Raw genomic sequence first — 21,735 nt, 5'->3', positions numbered from 1 at the left:
AAACTCGGCAATCTACCTGGTGTTAATCACTATTTTTGAGGGTAGATCAGAGAAATTACTGAACCAAGAATAACTCAGGTGCAGTATTGAAATCTGTACCTCTGGGTTCAATCTTCTTTCTGATCTTATCAAATCCAAACTGTGAGCTTCCTAGAGTTTAGGCCTATGTCTTATATATCATATGTAATCAATATTAGATGAATAAGAATAAATGGACTTTGAAAATTAAAGGGGAAGGGAAAAGAATGCAGAGAGGGATAAGTCAATAAGAGACTAAAGGAACTTACACTTCAGCTAGAATCTAATTCATACACAAAATGAAAACTAGAATATTTAAAATGTGATACACATTGTAAGTAAATTCAAATTATATATACTATTAGCTGAGTGCACATGTACAGCTTATATATGGAGTAAATGACTGGGCCAAGTGTGACAGAATTCATCGGAAAGTACCTCCTCAGAGAGAAAAGGCTTTAAGTGGGCTTTATTAAGAAGGTTTTAACTGGCAAGATAAGGATATACAAGATATTAAGTGGGAGAAAGTAGAAAATACCAAGAAATGAAGGCTGAAAACATATAGCAGGAAGAAAGGTAATTTACTTGAACGTAATTGAGAAAAAAATCTTTAGGAATAAGAAAACACAATTATCAGTAAGGGAGGAAAGAAAATGTTAAAGAACCTTAAAAAAAAAAGCATGGGGATTAAAATTGGAATATAACACAATTCAAACTAAGGTACAGCAACTTCTTGAATGACTTGATGAAAAGTGTTTGATGAAAATTATTCTAAAAGTACTGTGCACCATGGAATAAAGTAGGGAAGAGGCAGAGAGGTCAGTTTTACTGTTGTAATCATCTCAGCAAGAACTGATGAGGATGGCAACTATAGATGTAAAAAGATCTAAGAGATGTGATGGTGAAAGAATCAGTGGAACATTGCTGATGAATTAGATGGGGGAGGAGGGAGAGAAGCATGAAAAGGAAAGTACTAAAGGGGTGTTTTAAAGGTTTTAAGTCCAGGAACTCCAAGACCAGAGATAAATTTTAAAAAGAAAGTAAAAGGATGATGGAAGAGAGAAGATCTGGATAGAAAGAATTTTAACTAAAAGGAAATAGGCATTTGCATCAAATGCAATTAAAGCCTACAAAAGGTTAACTGAGAAGAAAAACAAATCAACGAACAAAAATAGCTAGAAAAACATTACTTGCAACATATGAGAATTCTAATGATTCAGGAGAGTAAATACCTTAGAAACAGAAGCAGAGGCCAACTAATAGTAAAATGATAAGGTGTGCCTTCATCTGTGGAACCAGTCGCCTAAGCACTTTACAAATATTGCCTCATATGCCCACAACAATCCTGTGATATGGGTACAATTATTTATCTCCAATTTACAGAAAGAAAAATGGATACATACAGCAAGGTTCATGCAAAGTTACACAGTAAGTTGTGTGGAAGTCAGATTTACACCTAGGTAGTCTCAAGTCCATGTTCTCAATCAGCTCAATATTCTAGGATTAATTAAAAGACTCTGAGAAGAATGATGACATTAAAAAAAAAAAAAGAAAAAAAAGGTGAGAAATTACTTTGTGAGGGTAAAGGTTCATGAGATGGTTGATATATCAAAGCAGATATATTGAAAAAAAAACCTTGCTTAATAGATTTAGAAAACAAGGGTAAGGGAGAACTTATCGACCAAAGGGGGGTGGGAGTAGGGACCAGGGGAAGGATTGCCTTAAGAGTTGGTATATAAAAATATAGACGTTTAAGGGGCACCTGGGTGGCTCAGTCAGTTGAGCATCCGACTTCAGCTCAGAAGGTTTTGAGCCCCACGTCAGGCTCTGTGCTGACAGCTCAGAGCCTGGAGCCTGCTTCAGATTCTGGGTCTCTGTCTCTCTCTCTGCCCTTTACCCACTCACACCGTCTCTCTGTCTTTCTCTCAAAGGTAGACATTAAAAAAAAATTTTTTTTAATATATAAAAGTTAAAGAAAATGAATGGATGATATACCATAAAAGACTAGATGATTTGGGGTATAATACTAACCATTAAGTAGAACATCTAGAAAAACAGCCACGATTAACCAAAACACACCCCATGGCACAATTTAGTGGCATAAGCAGTTATAGAGGATGGATATGGATATTTAAAATAAGGCAGGCACATATCAGGGAGGAAACATTTCAAGTTGTATAGACATTTAACATTACTAAGTATTCTACCATAAAACCAAGCACATAGTAAGTTCTCAATAGGTTTTATGTTATGTCTGTGCATTTTCCAAAAGTTCCAAAGGCCATCTTATTAGAATTACCTGGCATTTACGAAGGACACATTCCTGGGCCCAACTAAAATTTTTTATTTTTTTTTTTTTTATTTTTTTTTTTTTCAATGTTTATTTATTTTTGGGACAGAGAGAGACAGAGCATGAACGGGGGAGGGGCAGAGAGAGAGGGAGACACAGAATCGGAAACAGGCTCCAGGCTCTGAGCCATCAGCCCAGAGCCTGACGCGGGGCTCGAACTCACGGACCGCGAGATCGTGACCTGGCTGAAGTCGGACGCTTAACCGACTGCGCCACCCAGGCGCCCCACCAACTAAAATTTTTTAAACCTGGGGGTGGAGCTCAGAAAACAAAAATCTTAATATATTTTCCAGGCAATTATTTTTCAAAAAGTTGAGATGTACTGTCTTCCTGTGTTGTCTAAGTATTAGAACTCTAGGACTCGCCAACTGTTTATCTTCGATGGCTTATATAATCTGACACAGATCTTCTAAATTCTTTCATTGCCTATGCTTGACTTATTCTAAAATCCCAGTCTTGGTTTGGTTAACACAATCAAGACTTTAGCTTTGGAGTTTTTAGCTCTTAAATCCATACCAACTCCAATACTGACACAGGGAGAAGAAAGCTCTAGTTCCTTTGCCTGACATCATGGATCCTCTGTTAAATATAACATATGTTGTTGACTAGACACTGGATTGACCCAGTATGTCAATTCTTACGTTGTCAGATCTGTAGTGAAGAAAATAAAATGCTCACTACTACAGACTCACCATATGAATGCCTATTTATTGCCTTTAGAGTAAGGGGACCCAAATGTTCCATCTTTGTTACTAACTTTTGCTAGAAAGTTTAATGGGTATTAATTTAGCACAAAAGCTTGTCAGGAATGAAAGACGTTTTCATCTTTCATGAAATGAAAATGGTTGTCACCATATAGACCATATCTACAGCAGTGTTCCTGTTTCTGAAAAAGTGAGTTCTTTTAAGATATCTCTTGACCTCAATGATGGGGCAAATGACAGCCAACAAGCTGTTTACTTCGTAAGAGGCAGAACTGAAAAAAGAGCCTGTTTAGTCAACAGGGGACCCACCTTGACAGCAGCAACTAGGATCCTGAAAGAATAGCTTCATGTACTTTCAAACTTTAGCAGATCTGTGATTCAAACTGTTAAGATGGAACAGCCATGTCTAGTGTTACCTCTGGTTCTGTCCTTAATCCTGTCTAGTTCCATAGTTCTACTTTGTCATCTTTCTGGTTTGCCTGAGGTGAAGAACATAAAAAGCTAACACTAAATTACACTGAGACTTTTGCCATTTCCTGCAAATTATTTGATCTTTGAAGAAAAGGATTAAATCCAACTAATCTTTATATCCCACAGAGTACCTAAACATGCGCTGCTATACTTGACATGTTTAACTGAGTGCCCTGTTCAACCTCTACAAGAGAATCCTCCTCATGCAGAGCACCAAAAGCATTAGCCTTGTATAAAAAGGTGACTTCCCCTTGTGTCCTATCCCCAAGGTCATGAAATACAAATTGACATCTAACTCATGGTCATGCAATACATTCAGATTTCTCTCTAGCCACTTGAACTAAATAAAAGAAGCACAGTCACCACTAAGAAGTAAGCTTTAGTCAAAAGAAAAGAACAGTTCAAGTCAGCACCACTGGCAAACCAAATCCACCTGTAAGTCAAAGTCATGGAGAAACAAACTGTGGAAAAAATACAGCAAGGCAAATAGAACTGGAAAGGAGAAGTAACAAAAGGTTGATGAAGCAGACATAAAAAGAGAAGGCAAGACAAGAAACCATACATCCACAGAATGAGAGGCAGATAGACTAGCTTCTCAGATTCCTGACAGATTTCCCTTTTGCATAACCCCAAACAGCTGGATCCCTATAACAACCTCCCTCTAAAGCCAAAAGAATCCCTGATTAAAATACTATTTTTTTTTAGATTATACACCGAGATAAATAAAAAGCTGGCAACAGATAAATCCAAAGAGGAAAAAAAAAATTGCACCAGGAAGTGAAATTTCAGGTTAGCCAAAAAGTTTTCTAAATACGAACCTGACTTATGAGAAAGTACCACCAATACTTGCCATGTTCTTGTCAATGAAACAAATTAGAATTTAATTGATGTTTTCAAAGGAAATTATCATTGTGCACAAAAAACTGTCTCAAACTCAGAGGAGAAAAAGCCCACAATGATATATCTTTTTTGGTAACATGTTTGAAAATCTTTTGTTAGCCTGTTTAAAGCAGATCTTTGTTATCTGATGTCTATGATAATTAGTAGTATATTAAATTAATAGCCTCATCTTTAAAGACAGGTTTCTTAATTTACACAACTGATAAAGAGAAGGCAAAGGTCAGTCCTGTAACCAGCCTTTAACCTGATAGTCCTTTCTTGTACCTAGACTAACAATAGTATCTGGAACCCTTTTTTTCCTCTACAGATCCTTTCTCTGGAAATAATCTTTGAACTGACTTTCTCTGAAGAGCGTTCCCTTAGAACAAATCCAAAATAAAACTACCACATGAGCTCACAATCAATTAATCTGGCAAGTTTGTTTTAACACTGTTAAAGACCAAACTAACATCAGAATAATTATAATTTGGTTATCTTATACAGATTCTAGCATACTTCCAGTCTGGCAAGAAATATATCACTTAAGCCTTGAATTCATTTAAAACTTGCACTTTACCAAAAATGTCAAGGTTACTAACTTTTACTAACAAGTTTAATGGGTATTAATATTATAAATCCTCAATTAAGTAAAGCTTGCCAATTTTTAAATTCTCACAAGAAAATCTCATTGGAATTTTCCATAAGAAATTTCAAGATGTGCCAAAAGAATTTCTGAACTACTACAAAAGGCAAAAGAGTGAAATTACTGATTCAATAATTGGTTAATTGGTGTCCTTCTCCTTAGTTATATTTGACAAAACAAAATTTATGACTAAGAGGGGGCTTACTCAATCTTTATAACAACAGAATAGTTCTTGAATAGTATCTGATTGTGGTGGTGGTTATAGAATCCACACACAATAAAATGGCATAGAACTATAAACATACACTGTACCAATATCAATTTCCCAATTTTAATACTGCACTAAAGTTACATAAGATGTAACCATTAGGGGAAACTGGGTGAAAGGTATAGGGCCCTTTCTACTATTTTTGCAACGTCCTGTGAATCTACAATTATTTCAAAATGAATAATAATTCAAAATAAATGAATAAGCAAACAACGTATTACTTTAATTAGTAACAAAAATACCATATATATTTTTTTTAATTAACCTAAATAGCCTATTTAGCTGACCAGAAAGTAGAGACCTAATCTTTTATACAAACTTACATTATCAATAACATATGAACTCACTTAATTGACATGCTGTCAATTAAGACATTCTATTTCAGAAAATGGAACTTAAAATGGGAAGTAACCAATAACTTGTACTCTTGTAAATAATTCCTTGTTTTAGGGAAGACAAGGTTGGATGATGGCTGTGTTGCATTGAAATAAAAGTAATAGATTTATTTTTAAATTATTATACTTAACTAAAAGAAAAATACTTTTTTGAAGGCAAAAAACTAAAAAATATTTTTATTTAACCTTTAGACCTACCACCTTTGGAGGAAAATGAAAGTTTATTGGAAAAGAGGATACAGAATTTCAAATAAATAACATCATGCCATCTTTTCAGAGAGGTCTTCCTCAGACAACAGAGTGTACAGCAAATATTCTTGTCCTGAATGGTTCTAAACAGCTACTATGTAAAACTAAACATAGGCTATCTTTGACTCCAGAAAATGGATTTTCAACAAAATAAAGATAATATTCAGAACAGCTACTTTCAAGTTCTCCACGATGAACAATTATGTTCCATGAATGTATATGCCCAGCAAATGACTGCAAACTACAGTCATAATTTAGCCTCCTACAAAAATTACATTTTATCTGGACTGGTACCTTAGCTATCATCTTGCTGCCTCTATACCATAGTTGTGGGTAACATTTATCCTTGTCTCAATTTGGTAAAAAGAGAACATTCTTTCTCCTTGAGAGGAATGACACACAAATATAAATTGCCATATGTGTATCATCTACCACTTTGGAAAATCAACTGAAGCAGTAGAAATAAACTAGCCACCCAACCTCAAGTATAAATATTAGTACGTAAATAAAACAGATGTTTGTCAAAGAAGCTTCCAAATCCCATAATGCAACTACTCAATTGTCTCTATAGCCATGTTAAAAAAAAAACAACAAAACTGAAATAGAGTAAGAATTTGGATGTGTGGGGAAAAAAGTGAAAGAAACTATACAGATTTAAAGGGCTTTCATGAAGTTAGGTAAGAAGATGAATAGGTTGGATTAGCAAGGGGGAAACTATGTTAGAAACATAAAAATGTATTAAGGCAAAAAAAAAAAAACTTTGAATTGTCTGAATTAGGCAATAATCTAATACTGCCTTTTATTTAGAGAGGAAAAAACAGAAGCCAAAGCAACAGAATATACTATCATTCTTTATACAGCAATAGGTTTTAAAGTTCACAATTAATTCCTTACTTTTGAAGACATTACTAACAATTGCAACCCTTACAGACTAATAATGTACCCCACCCTCCTTATCTATGCTAAAGAGTGCCTGTTTGGCCTACCAGTAGTTTGGCATGGCAAAGGCATAGGGTCTGGAGTCGATAATGATAAAATACAAGGCAGGAACCAGAACACAAAATACATGGAATAACGTGATAATAATAATAGTTAACATTTATGACATGCCTGAAGTATTCTAGGGACTTAACAGCATTCTAAGGGCTCATGATAATCCTATAAAGTGCGAACTGTTTATCCGCATTCTACAGATGAGGAAAATGAGGAACAGACAGATTAAATGACTTACCCAAAGTCACATAGCCAGTAATTAGCAAAGCCAGGACTGGGACACAGGTGGAATGACAGTTTAGATTTATTTGAAAGGCTGGGGAGCCACTGAAGGATTACAGGCAAAGTTACGGCTAACAATCAAACTCACATTTTGTTTTAGCAAGATCACTCAGTAGGAGTGAAAAATGACTAAGAAAAAATAGTGAAAGTAGTAAGATTAGTTAAGAGACTGATGTGGCAAGACAGAAATGATAAAGGCCTGAATTGAGGGAATAGCATATAATGAAGTGAACTGATAGATACAAAGGATATAAAATCAACTTGATTCTATGATTGGATGTGGAGAATCAGAATAACTCAAGTCTTGACTGACTAGGCCCCACCCTACAGCTTCACATTTTAATCACACCACTACTTTATCAAAATCTTAAAGCAGATAAATTTAGTCTCGGGTCATCTTCATTTCAGCAATAGCCACAGCATTTGACTTTCCCCTTTCTGAAAACTGTAACTATATACATTAAAATGACTGCCCCTTGGCAACACCACACTAATTGTTTAATATGTATGCAGTAAAGAGAGCTATTAAATGTTTTTGATAAACCACACACAATCACTGAACACAAAATAGAGAAGCTACTGAGAATATGTGCAATTTAGTAAACATTCTTATCTAACTGGCATTCTAAGTTGTAAAAAAACCTAAATGCCATCTGAATAAATTAGATTCATCTGATCATTTATAAGGAAGGGTCTATAGACACCTATTGTAAGATTCAAAAAAACTAAAATAACTCATAACTTCGAAGCTAAATATAGTTTTTTCTCCTTTGAAAAATGAAAAAGCAAAAATAAAAACTGCTATCCTTACTTATATCCCAAGTCAAGGATCTGTAAAGTACTGCATCAGAATTATAATAACTACTGGAAAAACTTACTGTAAGTTCAACCTTATTACCATTGTAAGGGTAAAACTATGCTAGAGCCAAAGACTTCCAGTAACTGAATGCTCTTGGAAAGTGTCCAAGACATGTTATAGTAAATTTCCAACTTGTTTCATCTAAGATCAAGAAAAGCAAGTTATCTAAAGCACTGGATTAAGTTTAAACCGTCTCTAACTAAAAGTTATACCTCAAATAATCAGAAAAATCTTTAGTTATGTTGACCTGTAAGAGTCAGGTGGGGAGACAGCTGCACGTAGGAATCTAAGTCACCTAGTAATTAATACTATTTTGAGAAAAATTTCAATACCAATAGCTTCCATTTTGAGAGAAACAGATTTTGGCAGAATCTGTTAAAATAATGCTTTATAATGATGGTGAAAATCTCCATAGTTCCTATCATGTGGACAGCATATGGTGGTAGTTACTCCGGTTTCTAGTTTGAGCCACTGTTTAGCCTCCTGTTATCTATGGTTCAGATTCCTTTTTTACAGGCTGTATGTCTCACAAATATACACCAATTTCATATATAAACAAACATAATGGTGCTTTATGTGAGTGCATATGTAAATATAGCTATATGACACTCTAGACAAGCTGTGATTTCCACTCATAACAATTTTTTTTATAAATTAAAGTTCTACTAAATTGAGAAGCAAAACCCAGCAGTTAAAGAGAAAAATCCAGCCAAAAAGCAAAGGGAGCTACAAAATTAACTCTGGAAGCCAAAAAAACTAAATAAAGCAGGTTCTCAAAACAAACAAATTCAACACATTTTCACTGAGCACTTTCTAGTTTACCTATAAATGTTCACATTTTTAAAAGGCTGAGTGGTACACCAACTTTCATTTATGAAAAATGACACCCTAGGGTAAATTTCTAATTTCCAAGAGAAATACTTCAAGTTTAAAGATCTGCAGACAAAAATAATAGATGCAAGAGCTGCAAAGAAATGAACCAAAAAAGCAAACATGGTTTTACAAGAAACACGGAAGCTGTCTGCAACATTTTAAAGTGGATGGACTCAAAATAACATACAAAAGACCCCAAATGAACAAACTTAGTATAAGTATCCCCAATGTGTTCAACATCTACTGAAACAAGCAATGCCATTTCAACACGTTCCACAAAAACAGCCGTAAACTTGTTACCTCTATTTTTTAAAAATGATTAACTTATGAGATTTGTTGCAATATATTTTATAATTTACCAGTACTATTAGTGATGCTTCAACTATGGATTTGTGCTAAGAAGAGTGAAATCTGTTCATACACCAGTGAAAATGAAGCCTCACCAAAGACATTCAACATAAAGCTGACCCCTAAAGGCTCCCTGATGCACATTTGCAACCACAGTATTCATGATATGCAATACACTAAACTAGCAACAGATTGGTTAAAAACAGTTTGGATTCTCAACTTCCCATAATACAGGCAACATTTTTAGAAGCAATCATATTCAAATAAATGTGTCTTTCACAGTTACGGGATGAAATTTTAAGCTGGACAGGCACCAATGCCCTGATTTTCTACTTTTTTCATAAACCATATGACTTCCACAAGCTGACAGTGTTTTATGTTTTAACCTGCAGTAAAGGCTTTACATCATTTTAATGCTCAGTGCTTAAAATGCAACAGAATCACCTCCACTAAATGCAAGGAATAGGTTTGGTTTACCTTTAGTGATTTCAACCAGACTACTAGTCAGAAAAAGTTTAATGAAAGCTTTTCCAGTAAGTAACTTTGCATTTCCACGGAAGAAAACAAAAAGAAAATCTGAGGTAGGGAAGGTGGAAGATAATATTTTACCAACTCTTAAACATTTGAGTTTTTTATTTCTAAAATAAGTACTGAACATCTAAAAACTACATCTAAAAGGATATCTTTCAGCAAATGTATACTCTATTATATAATTATACAGGATTTTCCTCCAGTTTTGGCAAAGTAATATTTCAGGTTAAGATAGAAGATTAAAACAAAAAATTGTGGAAATCCTAGTCTGTAACAAATCAAAGGTTCAGCCTTGTATCAACATAGCCTAAATTTGAGATTTAAAAAACACAAGTTTTTTTTCTATTCAGGTCAATCTAAATATACATACTACCTCATATTTATAGTCAGCTTATCTGTGTGAATGATCAACTGCAGAAATTTCAAATCTAAGGTTATAAGACATACCATAAAACCACATATTATATCTATGTGACTTTTCAGTTTTTAAGGAATCTGAGGTCCTTTACTCTTAGGTTCAAGAATTGATCAATTTTGGGGCGCCTGGGTGGCGCAGTCGGTTAAGCGTCCGACTTCAGCCAGGTCACGATCTCGCGGTCCGCGAGTTCGAGCCCCGCGTCAGGCTCTGGGCTGATGGCTCAGAGCCTGGAGCCTGTTTCCGATTCTGTGTCTCCCTCTCTCTCTGCCCCTCCCCCGTTCATGCTCTGTCTCTCTCTGTCCCCCAAAAAATAAATAAACGTTGAAAAAAAAAAAATTTAAAAAAAAAAAAAAAATAAATAAAAAAGAATTGATCAATTTGGAGCCAAATATGTAAATGCTTTGAAGTCTCAACAGTTAAAAGAGCAATTATGCCAATTCCTTTAGTCATGTAAAGGTCCATTACACACACACACACACACACACACACACACACACACACACACAACTGTCACAGAAGGGTTAGTGAAAATTTTCAATTTTGGACTGAAAAAACTACAAAATATACGGTCTTAAATTCTCCTGGTGTAATGTTATTAAATATTAAAGACTGTGAGAAAAAAAGATGTTGCAATCCTCTTGCCTTTATAACTCTACTTTAAACTTGAGAAAAAAAAATCAGAATTCAAATATTCCAATTCACCTAGCTCTAACAACTTAGTTGTGCAATTTTAAAATCAGTTTAATGCAAAGCACTTCAATCCTGATGTGACAATTACCTGTGGCATAAATGCAAAATAAAAACAAATGCAAGTCCTCTTCATCTAATGATGCATTTTATAGCAAAACCACAAAAAGCACAATCATATTAGCACAAACTAAATAAACAGGCACAAGAGGCATCATGTCCATCCAGGAAAAGAAATGTAGCATGCCAAGAAAGAAAGAAAGGACTGAAACAACGAAGAAGGGAAGGAAGAAGGGAAGACAGAGGTTTCTATACCTGAAGGATCCGAGAGAAATGAACTAGTCACATCATTCTATCCTATTAGATACATAAGGGTTTCTTGAAGCTTCAGGGTAAAAAGCAGCAATCACTTTACACCATTCAACTTTACACAGTATAGTATCTTTCATGTCAACTGCCTTCCATCCTTCACTCACCCAATGCTTCCTCACTCTTCCATACGAGCTTTCAGACAAATCCGAAACAGAACAGGGTGGGGTAGAAGAAAAATACAAGCAGCGCTTTTCTGCTACTCCCCCCGCCCCCAAATAATTTCCAACAGTTTTCCTACTACGAAAATAAGTCTCCCTATCTTAAGATACACAACAGTCATTCTATGTCCTTAGTAGACACACAGAGACGCATACACATGTCAGCACTCCAGACCCCCACAGCACGCCCCCGAACCTTAAGTAATGTTTATTTCATTTAACGTGAAGACGACAAGATACATCTACCTACTGTTTCGGGGTGAGGGTGGGTGGAGGACTCCTTTCAGAGTAGCCCCAATAGTGTAACCAAAACACGGTTCCGGAATAAAATATTAAGAACACTTTTCCTTTCCCACCTATCTATGGACTTAAGGATGCAAAAATCCATCTCCAAACCACCTCATTTCTAAAATTCTTCAGCCCGGAGTTTGGGGTGGAGATTTGTCCAGGGGAGGGGGCGGAGGCGGGGAGAAGTGTGAGCCGGCAATGGGACACAAACGAGTTGCTAACCCCAGCTACCCCGCACCACGTCGCCAGCCCAGAGGTCCAGGACTCGGGACCTCACGCACGCTTCTCTGCCCAGGCCCAGTTAAAAGCTATGACTCCAGCTATCTAACTTCGTATCTACAGACATTTATTCGTTACTAACACATCACACAAGTACACGTCACACAGTTTAAAACACACTTATAAACCCCAAACAAATCCACACACCTCAAATTCACCTCGCAGTTTCCCAAACTCCAAACAGGAGACCCCACCTCCAGGATTCAAACCTTCCGCCCACAGTGGAGGAAACCAGGAGAAAAGAGTTGGGGAGCAGCCGACGCCTTTCAATTATCGCCCCCCACAAATTGCCCCACCCCACACCCTGCGTTCGGGTTACCCACTCGGAAGCCCCGTTTCCTCCCTCTTCTCAATCGGGCCGCTTAAGAGACCCATCCCCAGCCCACTCACTTTCTCCCCAAAACCCCTCAAAAAAACAAAAAAAGTGAAGAGAAAGAAGTGAGGAAAGAGACTTGAGGTAGTCCGGCTTCAAAACCGCTCGACTCACCTCAGAATCCTTGCTGAGTTCTCTCCGCCCGGCACAGCCCCCTCCCCAACGTCCCAGTACGAAAGGCTGAGGCAGGGAGGAGGGGAAAGCGGGAGGGGGAGGGGTGTCTTCCGCGTGGGGCGCCAGTCGGGAGGGGACTGGGGAGGGGTTGAGGCCGGCACAGGAAGAGGAGAAGGGGGAGGGGAGGCCCCTATCTCCCAGTCTCCCCCTGAAAACCTCCCTTGTCTCAATCACATCAGACTGACTGTCTTTGTCTGGCTGACAACCGCCATATTGATATCAACAGCCCCGCTCCCACCTGCTGCAGCCAGGCGGCCCTGGGAGTTGTAGTTCCTGCCTCCCTTGAGTAAAAGCTCGGAACTTGGCATCCAGAGGCCCCAGGGAACTACAGATCCCGGCAAGTACCGCGCCCATCTGCCTTCCCACAGGGAGGAGGGGAAAGGGGCGGCCAGAGCCATGGGGACTACACATCCCAGAATACCATGGGTCCCAGGCCGGGCTAGGAGGCATGATATCATGCCGGGGTGCAGAGGGAGGATGAATTGGCGGCGGGGATGAATTTGAGCTGACCGAGGGAGGTGTTGGAGAGGAATGGGACGAAAAAGAAAGATGACCACAGCTCCCATGATGCACGGAGAGAAGACTACATTTCCCATCATGCCCCGGGAAGGGGGCGTAGAGAAAAAGGACTGCATGTCCCGCGATGCTCTCGGCGGGCTAGTGGCAGAGATTGAACCGGAAGACGCTTTCTGCGTTTGAGAAGTGGAGTGTCTGGTACTGAGCAACCAAAAGTCCAATATGAAACTGGTGAGTCTCCGCTCCTAGGTCAGAGGGCAAAGGTGATGCCATATCCTTTTGGACTTCGTCGTTTCCACTTTGGGAAGGGAAGTAGACAGTGGGGTGGACCAAGGAAAACTGCTGTGTTGAGGAGGTTTGAATCTTATTCCCTCCACTCTTCACCCCCAGCTACCCGGAGATCTTATCCATCCATTGGCGGGTCCCTTTGGTTAAAGACGTTCACTCTGTCGCATTCCTTCTACAAACTAAAGTTGGGCTTTACGAGCCAGGGTGGTTTTGTTTCTCAGCTGCCACGTGAGTGTTGTAATAGGTTAACTTCTTTCATGCTGCTTACACTTGATTAGCGTTTTTCCCACCGTTCACGTGGCTTTGGTTAGATATGAGTAGAGTAGAAAATACTGAGCAGAGGGTAATCACTTATTAAATTTTGTGTTATAGGCTTTTAACTGCCCTAGGAATTCAGAGAGAGACAAAGTCAGGGTGTGATCTTGGAAGATTTGAGTCTTCAATCCTATAACAGTGGACTGAGAGGAAGTATTAAGGCATTCCAACCTAGGGACTGCATGAGCCAAGGTTAGAGGGAACATGCCGGTATATCTGGAGAAGTCTTTGTATCACAAAACCCAAATACTTGGCATACAGAAAAGCTTCCAAGACCTTTATTTTGGGCCATTTTACTCGTATTGTGTAATCTACCTAGTTTATTCTACCTGTATGGAATTAATAGCATAATTCGGTGTGAGATACTGTTTCTCAACCTTTTAAAATTCCTGTTCCTGCAGCCAAGTATTGTCAAGCTTTACTTTCTGTGATTCTTATACAAAAACAAAAGGTTTGTTTTCCTATTTGAACATACTTTCCAAAGCATGTGTGCCCGTATGCGCGCACCCACGCACACATACTATAGACGTATACTCTGTGAAGTGTCAGTTGTTTTCTGAAAAGAAGTCACAGAAAGTATTAAAGTAGATTTAACTTCAAAACTGCTTCCATTTCAAGCTGTTTATGTAAGGAGAAGGGTACAGATCAGTAAATCTTGATTGTTAATTTGTTCCTGGGTCAGCGTGTAAAACACATAAGAATGCAGAATTGAAGGTCACTGCCTTGCCCTAAAGAAGTATGTAATTTAATGAAGAAGACAGAGAAGAGGCAAAATTATAATGCATTATGATCATGGTAAAAGAAGAGCGTGTTCAGGGTTTGGGGAATTGAAAGGATAATGGGGTGGGAGAGAGGAGGGAGATAGACAAGACTCAAACTGATAGGAAAAATGAGTAGGCCTTCCATGAAGAGGGCTCTGGTTACAGGTACAAAGAAGTTGCACTTAAGTGGTTGGAACACAGACCATGTTCCTCAATAAAGGATAAATCACATTTGGTGTGCTTACTGAGAAGGCATGCAAATGTGAAACAATTTTTTCCATAAAAACTCATTTGAGTATCGGAGAGCCAAGTTTACATAAACTTTGGTTTGCTCATAATATCCTCCTGCTTAATTTATTTACAAATGTGAAAACATGGGGAAAAAGTAACTTATTTTTTCCTTTAAGAACCAAAATACTCCTGGGGCAAAAATAAATAAAGATTAAAAAAATTTTTTTATGTTTTTTAATGTAATTTTTTAATCTTTGAGAGAGACAGAGTGTGAGCAGGGAAGGGCCAGAGGAAGAGGGAGACACAGAATCCCAAGCATGCTCCAGGCTCCAGACTCTGAGCTGTCAGCACAGAGCCGGACTCGGGGCTCTAACTCGCGAACCGCTAGATCATGACCGGAACCGAAGTCAGATGCCCAACCCACTAAGCCACCCAGGCGCCCCTAAAAAAATTATTTTGGTTAACCAAAATGTGCCTCAAAGGAAGAGAAAATGTTCTATCTATAGTCCCTCCCGCTTTACTTTCAATCCATGTGTTACATATTAAAACTCATTTGGTGGTTAGATGATCTTTAATGTGGAATTACTGTCAACATAGCAAAGTGGTTTCAAAACCATTGACACTCACTAAGACTTCTTTTGTGGGTCATGCCTCCCATAAAGTTGAAATAAATCATCTGATGGCCTAAAATTTTTAACTTTGTGCACTGCTTCAGGAATAATGTGGTAATAAATCATGTTTTACATTTATATCATGAAACACAGAAATATATTTTATTGAGCACATCCATGTTTTTGAGATTATGACTTCCCAAAATACCCTCCCCATGCACAATCTGACCATATCTTGTTGATTCTCCATCTGTTCTTGAACAAGTCTGTTTCTCTCCAGTCCCACTAATACTGCTTTTGTACTGGCTCTTTTCACTTGACACTTGGAATTCAACAATGCCTTCTAACTGATCTCCCTGCATTCAATCTTTATTTTTCTTTTATCTTCTTCAAATGTTTATTTTTGAGAGAGAGAGAGACAGAGAGACAGACAGAGAATCCCAAGCAGGCTCCACACTGTCAGCGCAGTGGCTGACACTCAAACCCACAAACCCTGAGATCATGACCTGAGCTGAAATCAAGAGTTGGACGCTTAACCAATTGAGCCACCCACGTGCCCAGTCCCTGCATTCAATCTTAACTCCATCCAGTCTGTTCTTTACTCTGCATCCCAGAAGTTATTTTAAATTGCAGAGTTCCATGGGGCGCCTGGGTGGCTCAGTCAGTTGGGTGTCCGACTTCAGCTTAGGTCACGATCTTGTGGTTCGTGAGTTCGAGCCCCGCGTCAGGCTCTGGGCTGATGGCTCAGAGCCTGGAGCCTGCTTCCGATTCTGTGTCTCCCTCTCTCTCTGCCCCTCCCCCGTTCATGCTCTGTGTCTCTCTGTCTCAAAAATAAATGTTAAAAAATTTTTTTTTTTTTTTTAAATTGCAGAGTTCCATAAAACCCCTCAGTAGCTTCCTTTGCCCTTAGGATAGGGTCTTATAATTCTTAATTTGGCTTACTTGGTCCTGCAAAATATGACCCTGCCTACCTTTTCAGGCTTCTGTCTAGCCCTCATCTCCCTTGCTGTCTGGTTTCAATTGTATTGCACATCTTCCAGGTCCTTCAGCTCACCATTGTCTCTGGGACTTTAAATGTGTTGCATCACCTACAACACTTTTTTGCTTGCCCACTTTCTTCATATAGGTCAGGTCTTGGTTGAGCACTTCTTCAAGGATTCCTTGAAGTGGGCACCCCTGTTATATCCTTCCATGGCACATGTTCTTTTTGTGGCAGTTGTTGGTTTTATGTCTGTCCTCCCTCATATATTCCCATGGCCTGACACATAGTATGATGCCACTGAATAGTAGTTGAATAATTTCTGGAAGATTGTCAAGATCTGTGACTGTTGATAAGAAAAGATTAAGGAGTGTTTAAGCAGCAATTTGCTGTGTGCTGGGCACTTGCTATTTGGTGTCCCACTTACTCCTTTGATCTAGGTGATAGTATTCCCATTTTACAGATAAAAAGTCTGAGCCTCAGGGAAGTGAAGTGGCTCAAAGTTACACAGATGAAAATGTGGTAGAACCAAGATTCCTTCCTCAAGAGTCTGTTGTCTAATGAAAGCAGGGATTCCAGCACCTTTCACAATGCGTGGCATATGTTAGGTGATCTCTTGATAAAAGGAAGCCAGAGTGCGTTTTAAGCTTATTTATTTTGAGAGAGCACGCGAGCAAGTGATAGGAAGAGAGAGAATCCCTGCACTAACAGCACAGAGCCTGACGTGGGGCTCGATCTTAACAGCTGTGAGATCATGACCTGAGCCAAAATCAAGAGTCTGATGCTTAACGTACTGAGCCACCCAGGTGCCCCTGAAGGCTGTTTTTAAAATTAGCTTTAAATGTGATTAAGTTAAGATCTTTGAAAAAGATTACGGGTAAAGAAATCAAAGTTGGGAAACTTCCTTGATAATATAAAGGGCTCCATATCAGATCATACCAATGAGGTTGCATGCTCAGGTTAGTTTTTATACTGCTCAGTTTAGCCTGTGTAATACCATTTATAGTTCTCTTAACTTTACACATCACTCTCGGTGGCTTTTCACACACCCGAGGGAAGACCATGGATATCATTATGAAGTAATCCTTGGATATCTCCTCCCTAGAGAGATACTAACTCAAAAGGATCTTAATGACTGTCTACAATATCATGCAGTATTCAGGTGGCTTTATTTAACGAAAAAATTTTATTGGCACCTTCAGTTAACCAGAATCATTTTTAAAGAACTGGAAAATTGGAAGTGTATCCTCTAAATCAGGATATTTTACAGCATGTTCTGTTATTAGTATTAACGCCATAATTAGCTATGCCCCGATGGCCAATTCAGCAAAGGATAGAAACTGGAATTCATCACGTTCCTTAACAACCTTGTGGAACAAAAAAATACTGAATACGTTGACAAATTGAGTTTGGAACATCATATCCAGGAATTTAGTCATTCAAATAGATGAAGATTAAAGTGAATGAATAAAAGAAGCAGTGCGCAAGAATGCAGCATGTGTCATACTTTTTTTTTTTTTTAACGTTTATTTATTTTTGAGACAGAGACAGAGCATGAAGGGGGGAGGGTCAGAAAGAGGGAGACACAGAATCTGAAACAGGCTCCAGGCTCTGAGCTGTCAGCACAAAGCCGGACGCGGGGCTCGAACTCACAGACTGCGAGATCGTGACCCGAGCCGAAGTCGGCCGCTTAACCGACTGAGCCACCCAGGCACCCCTGTCATACTTTCTATAGATAGTTCCAGACATGGAGAGAATCTTCTAGTTTATTAAGTCAACAAAGATTTATTATGCAACCACAGTATACTGGCATTCAAAGTTTTAATACTTTCTATTTTAATTTTTACGTTTGACCCCAAAGATTGATGACAGGGAATTATTGGGATTTTGCTGAGGCACAAATTTGAATGTGACTTTAAGATTAGTGATAATCCTTAGTGAATGAATGAGCCTGATTACCTCAGAGTCCGTGGCTTTCTGTAGTTATTGTTGCTGTCTTGTTAAAGTTCTGAAAGGAAGGTTACTTATTTATTTTTAAAAATTTTTTAATGTTGGGGCGCCTGGGTGGCGCAGTCGGTTAAGCGTCCGACTTCAGCCAGGTCACGATCTCGCGGTCCGGGAGTTCGAGCCCCGCGTCGGGCTCTGGGCTGATGGCTCGGAGCCTGGAGCCTGTTTCCGATTCTGTGTCTCCCTCTCTCTCTGCCCCTCCCCCGTTCATGCTCTGTCTCTCTCTGTCCCAAAAATAAATAAACGTTGAAAAAAAAATTTAAAAAAAAAAAAATTTTTTTAATGTTTGTTTATTTTTGAGACAGAGCCAGAGCATGAACGGGGGAGGGTCAGAGAGAGAGGGAGACACAGAATCTGAAGTAGGCTTCAGGCTCTGAGCTGTCAGCACAGAGCCCGACGCGGGGCTCAAACTCACAGACCGTGAGATCATGACCTGAGCCAAAGTCAGAAGCTCAACCAACTGAGACACCCAGGCGCCCCTGAAAGGAAGGTTATTTAAATGCTTGTTATGCTATACTTTTTTAATTTGATGGAGGAAATTGTATGCTATAGTTGTATTTACAAATTAAAAAATTCAAGAAGGCCAGGAGATGTTCTTCAGTGATCTATTCTTTATACAAAGTACTATTTCATTTGGGGGAAGGCTCAAACTTTTCACTCACCATTTCTCCTAGGAAAACAAATGGAGCAGAGAAATAGATTCATGGACTGTTCCCTGTGGAGGACAGATAAAATACCAACTGGAATTGTAGATGATCTACAAGATCTTTACTTGAAAGGGGCAAATTCTACCACAAAGTCAATGTAACAAATTATTAGGATGGGTGTGGTTAATCCTTACTTGGATCTGAGAGTGATATTTTATTTCTCCAGTTTACAGAATTGCAGAATCCTTTAGGCTTCTTAGAACTTGGGTGAAGAATAGAAAATCTCTTGCTATAAATTACCAACATTCACAACTTTACCAGTGTTTATTAATTCACCTATTTCAGACTGATTGTTAAAATGTCAACCTGATTTCACTCTTTTCTATTTCTTTTTGCTGGTTGATTAGAGTGCCCTCGTGTGTCTTTTTGATGTAATATCATTTTGAGCTTCAGAAAGGTCATGTTTTATCACCACCTTGGTATTTGGTATGATAGGTGTTTTTCCTTTCTTTCCTCAAACTGAAAAGCAATGTGTAACATAAGGCCAAGTCACATACTTTGTTCAGCAGTGCTGTGAGATAAAAACAGATATTTTACTTTGGGACATTTCAAAGTCATAATTATTACTGTGAATAAATCTTTTATACTTAATGCAAAAAAAAAAGTGTACCAATCATAGATTTTTTTCAGCAATGATAGTTGAAAATAATGGTTGAATTGAAATAGTTATATTGGCTCTCAATGTAAGCATGACATCATTAGTGTTGCATATAACTGCAGTCGTACATCTGTTTTGTGACTGGTTTGCTTTGAGCACTCAAATCCTGCTACCATTGTCTCTGATGATCAGTAGAGTGTACTTGGCAGACAAAGGCCAAGAGTGTAGCATGGCCTGAAAAATCAGTAAAATACAGTATTCCAAATGGAAAATTTGCTCCTGGCGTGCTAAATACCAACTGAGGTCCAGGCACAAACTACCCCTCAGATCTCCATTATGATTCATTTATTCATTCAACAAATATTCCTGAACACCTTCCTCCTCTGTGCTAGGCATTGCTCAAGGTACTGGGTATATTGCAGTGAACAAAACAGATTTACTCCCTGCCTTTATGAAAAGTAATGTCTAGTGGGCTTACTGGTGCAATTCAAACAATATTACGGTGAACTTCCTGATGTGGAGATGTCATTGGGCACTGGCTCAAGCATTGTTTTAATGGCCAAACAATGCATTTAATTGTACCCAAGAACATTCCTTCTTAAAATTTTAACAATTATGGCCAACTTGCCTGCTAGTTTACCATTGTACCAGTAGCGTATGAGAATGCATTTCCTCCCCCTTGCCAACAATGCCATCTGTTTCTTTACTCTTACTATGTGTCTTCCTAATGCAACTTCCTTTCATCAGTCCACACACCCTCTTGTCTCTTAGACTTCAGCCATATTTAGTAAAACGTCCTTACAGTAGTGATGTATGGATGTGGGAAAATGTACCGGAAAGGGGAACACGTTTCTTCAGATAAAACAGTGGTGTCATAAGAGTCTTTAAAAGGAATTTTTTAAAGAATTTTTGGTGTTGCTTTGAAAATGCTGAAGTGCATGGGTGTAGTAATTAAGATGGCAGTATTTGGGGATCAAATGGGCTGGAAAGGCAACCAGACCAGGTGTGTGTAAATGACAGATGAGATCCCCCATCATCCCCAGAAAAGGAATAACCTGTGAGATGAAGCTAGAATTTGATGTATCAGGAAGGGCTAAGAAAAAGGGCCAGAATTTTCAGAGATTAAGAAAAAAGGCAACACTGCAAACCAAAAGGATGAAGGGGAATAAGAAACACTGTAAGAAGAAAAGAGTCAGTTTGAAAACCCCAAGACACTCAGTGATCAAGTCTAAGAACTATGTGGTGGGAACTTTACTGTGAGAAAAACAGGAAGTTTCAATTGTCCCTGATTGACCATATATCTGAAGGAAATGCCTGTAAGGTCTAAAACATTTAAATTTATTGAATGCACAACTGAATGAACTTTAGCTCTCTCAAGGATATATAATCAGATAGATGATATTCAAGAAAATGTTTTTTTTAATAGAAGTTGCAAAACGAACACCCTTTTTGCCCTTAAGGTACAGCTTATTTTTCATCATTCATGTTTATGAAAGAGTGGGAGGAGGTGAATAATAAAAGGTCTTGCATAATCCATTCCTCAGATTTATGGCCCAAGCAGAGATTCTCTTTTCCGAAATACAATATTTTTGCATTTTTTAAAATTTCAGTGAAATAGAGGAAGGCATAATTAGATGTTCTAATTTAATAAGTCTTCCTTCCCATATGTTTTTCCAGCATGTGGAAATAGGAGTAAACAAGCAGTGGTGTTAATAATGTAGAGGAGGGGCACCTGGGTGGCTCAGTCAGTTAAGCAGCTGACTTCAGCTCTGGTCATGATCTCTCACTTTGTGGGTTTGAGCCCCGCATCAGGCTCTGTGCTGACAGCTCAGAGCCTGGAGCCTGTTTCAGATTCTGTCTCCCTCCTTCTCTGCCACTCCCCCACTTGCGCTCTGTCTCTCTTTCTTTCTCTCAAAAAATGAATAAACATTTACAAATTTTTTTAGTAATGTAGATATTATAACCCCCACCTTTTTTTTTTTAACATTTTTAAAGCAACTTTATTGAGGTATAATTTACATACCACAGAATTCATGCATTTAAAGGGTACTATGTAGTAACTTTTAGTAAATTTACAGAAATATGCAATAATCACCACAATCCACTTTTA

At 38.4% G+C, this 21,735-nt stretch overlaps 2 protein-coding genes across 7 annotated transcripts in view; one reads left to right on the top strand and one right to left on the bottom strand.

Moving 5' to 3' along the window:
• Positions 1-12,857, bottom strand: part of HMBOX1 (homeobox containing 1) — a 197,369-nt gene extending 184,512 nt beyond the window's left edge. For 5 of the 6 annotated variants that reach the window (XM_043565065.1, XM_043565040.1, XM_043565055.1 and 2 more), the window contains exon 1: positions 12,553-12,856. The gene's annotated coding sequence lies outside the window, so the exon portion shown is untranslated. Of the gene's footprint in view, positions 1-12,552 lie in introns of all 6 variants that reach the window. The other variant, XM_043565063.1, reaches the window with a different exon arrangement.
• A 391-nt stretch (positions 12,858-13,248) lies between these two features.
• Positions 13,249-21,735, top strand: part of INTS9 (integrator complex subunit 9) — a 102,240-nt gene continuing 93,753 nt past the window's right edge. The window contains exon 1 of the mRNA XM_043565031.1: positions 13,249-13,359. Within this exon, the coding sequence (XP_043420966.1) occupies positions 13,351-13,359 (9 nt within the window). The 5' untranslated portion in view covers positions 13,249-13,350. The remainder of the gene's footprint in view (positions 13,360-21,735) is intronic.

The sequence above is a fragment of the Prionailurus bengalensis genome, chromosome B1, assembly GCF_016509475.1.
Source record: "Prionailurus bengalensis isolate Pbe53 chromosome B1, Fcat_Pben_1.1_paternal_pri, whole genome shotgun sequence".
Lineage (NCBI taxonomy): Eukaryota > Metazoa > Chordata > Mammalia > Carnivora > Felidae > Prionailurus > Prionailurus bengalensis.
This window is presented reverse-complemented; position numbering and strand designations above follow the sequence as displayed.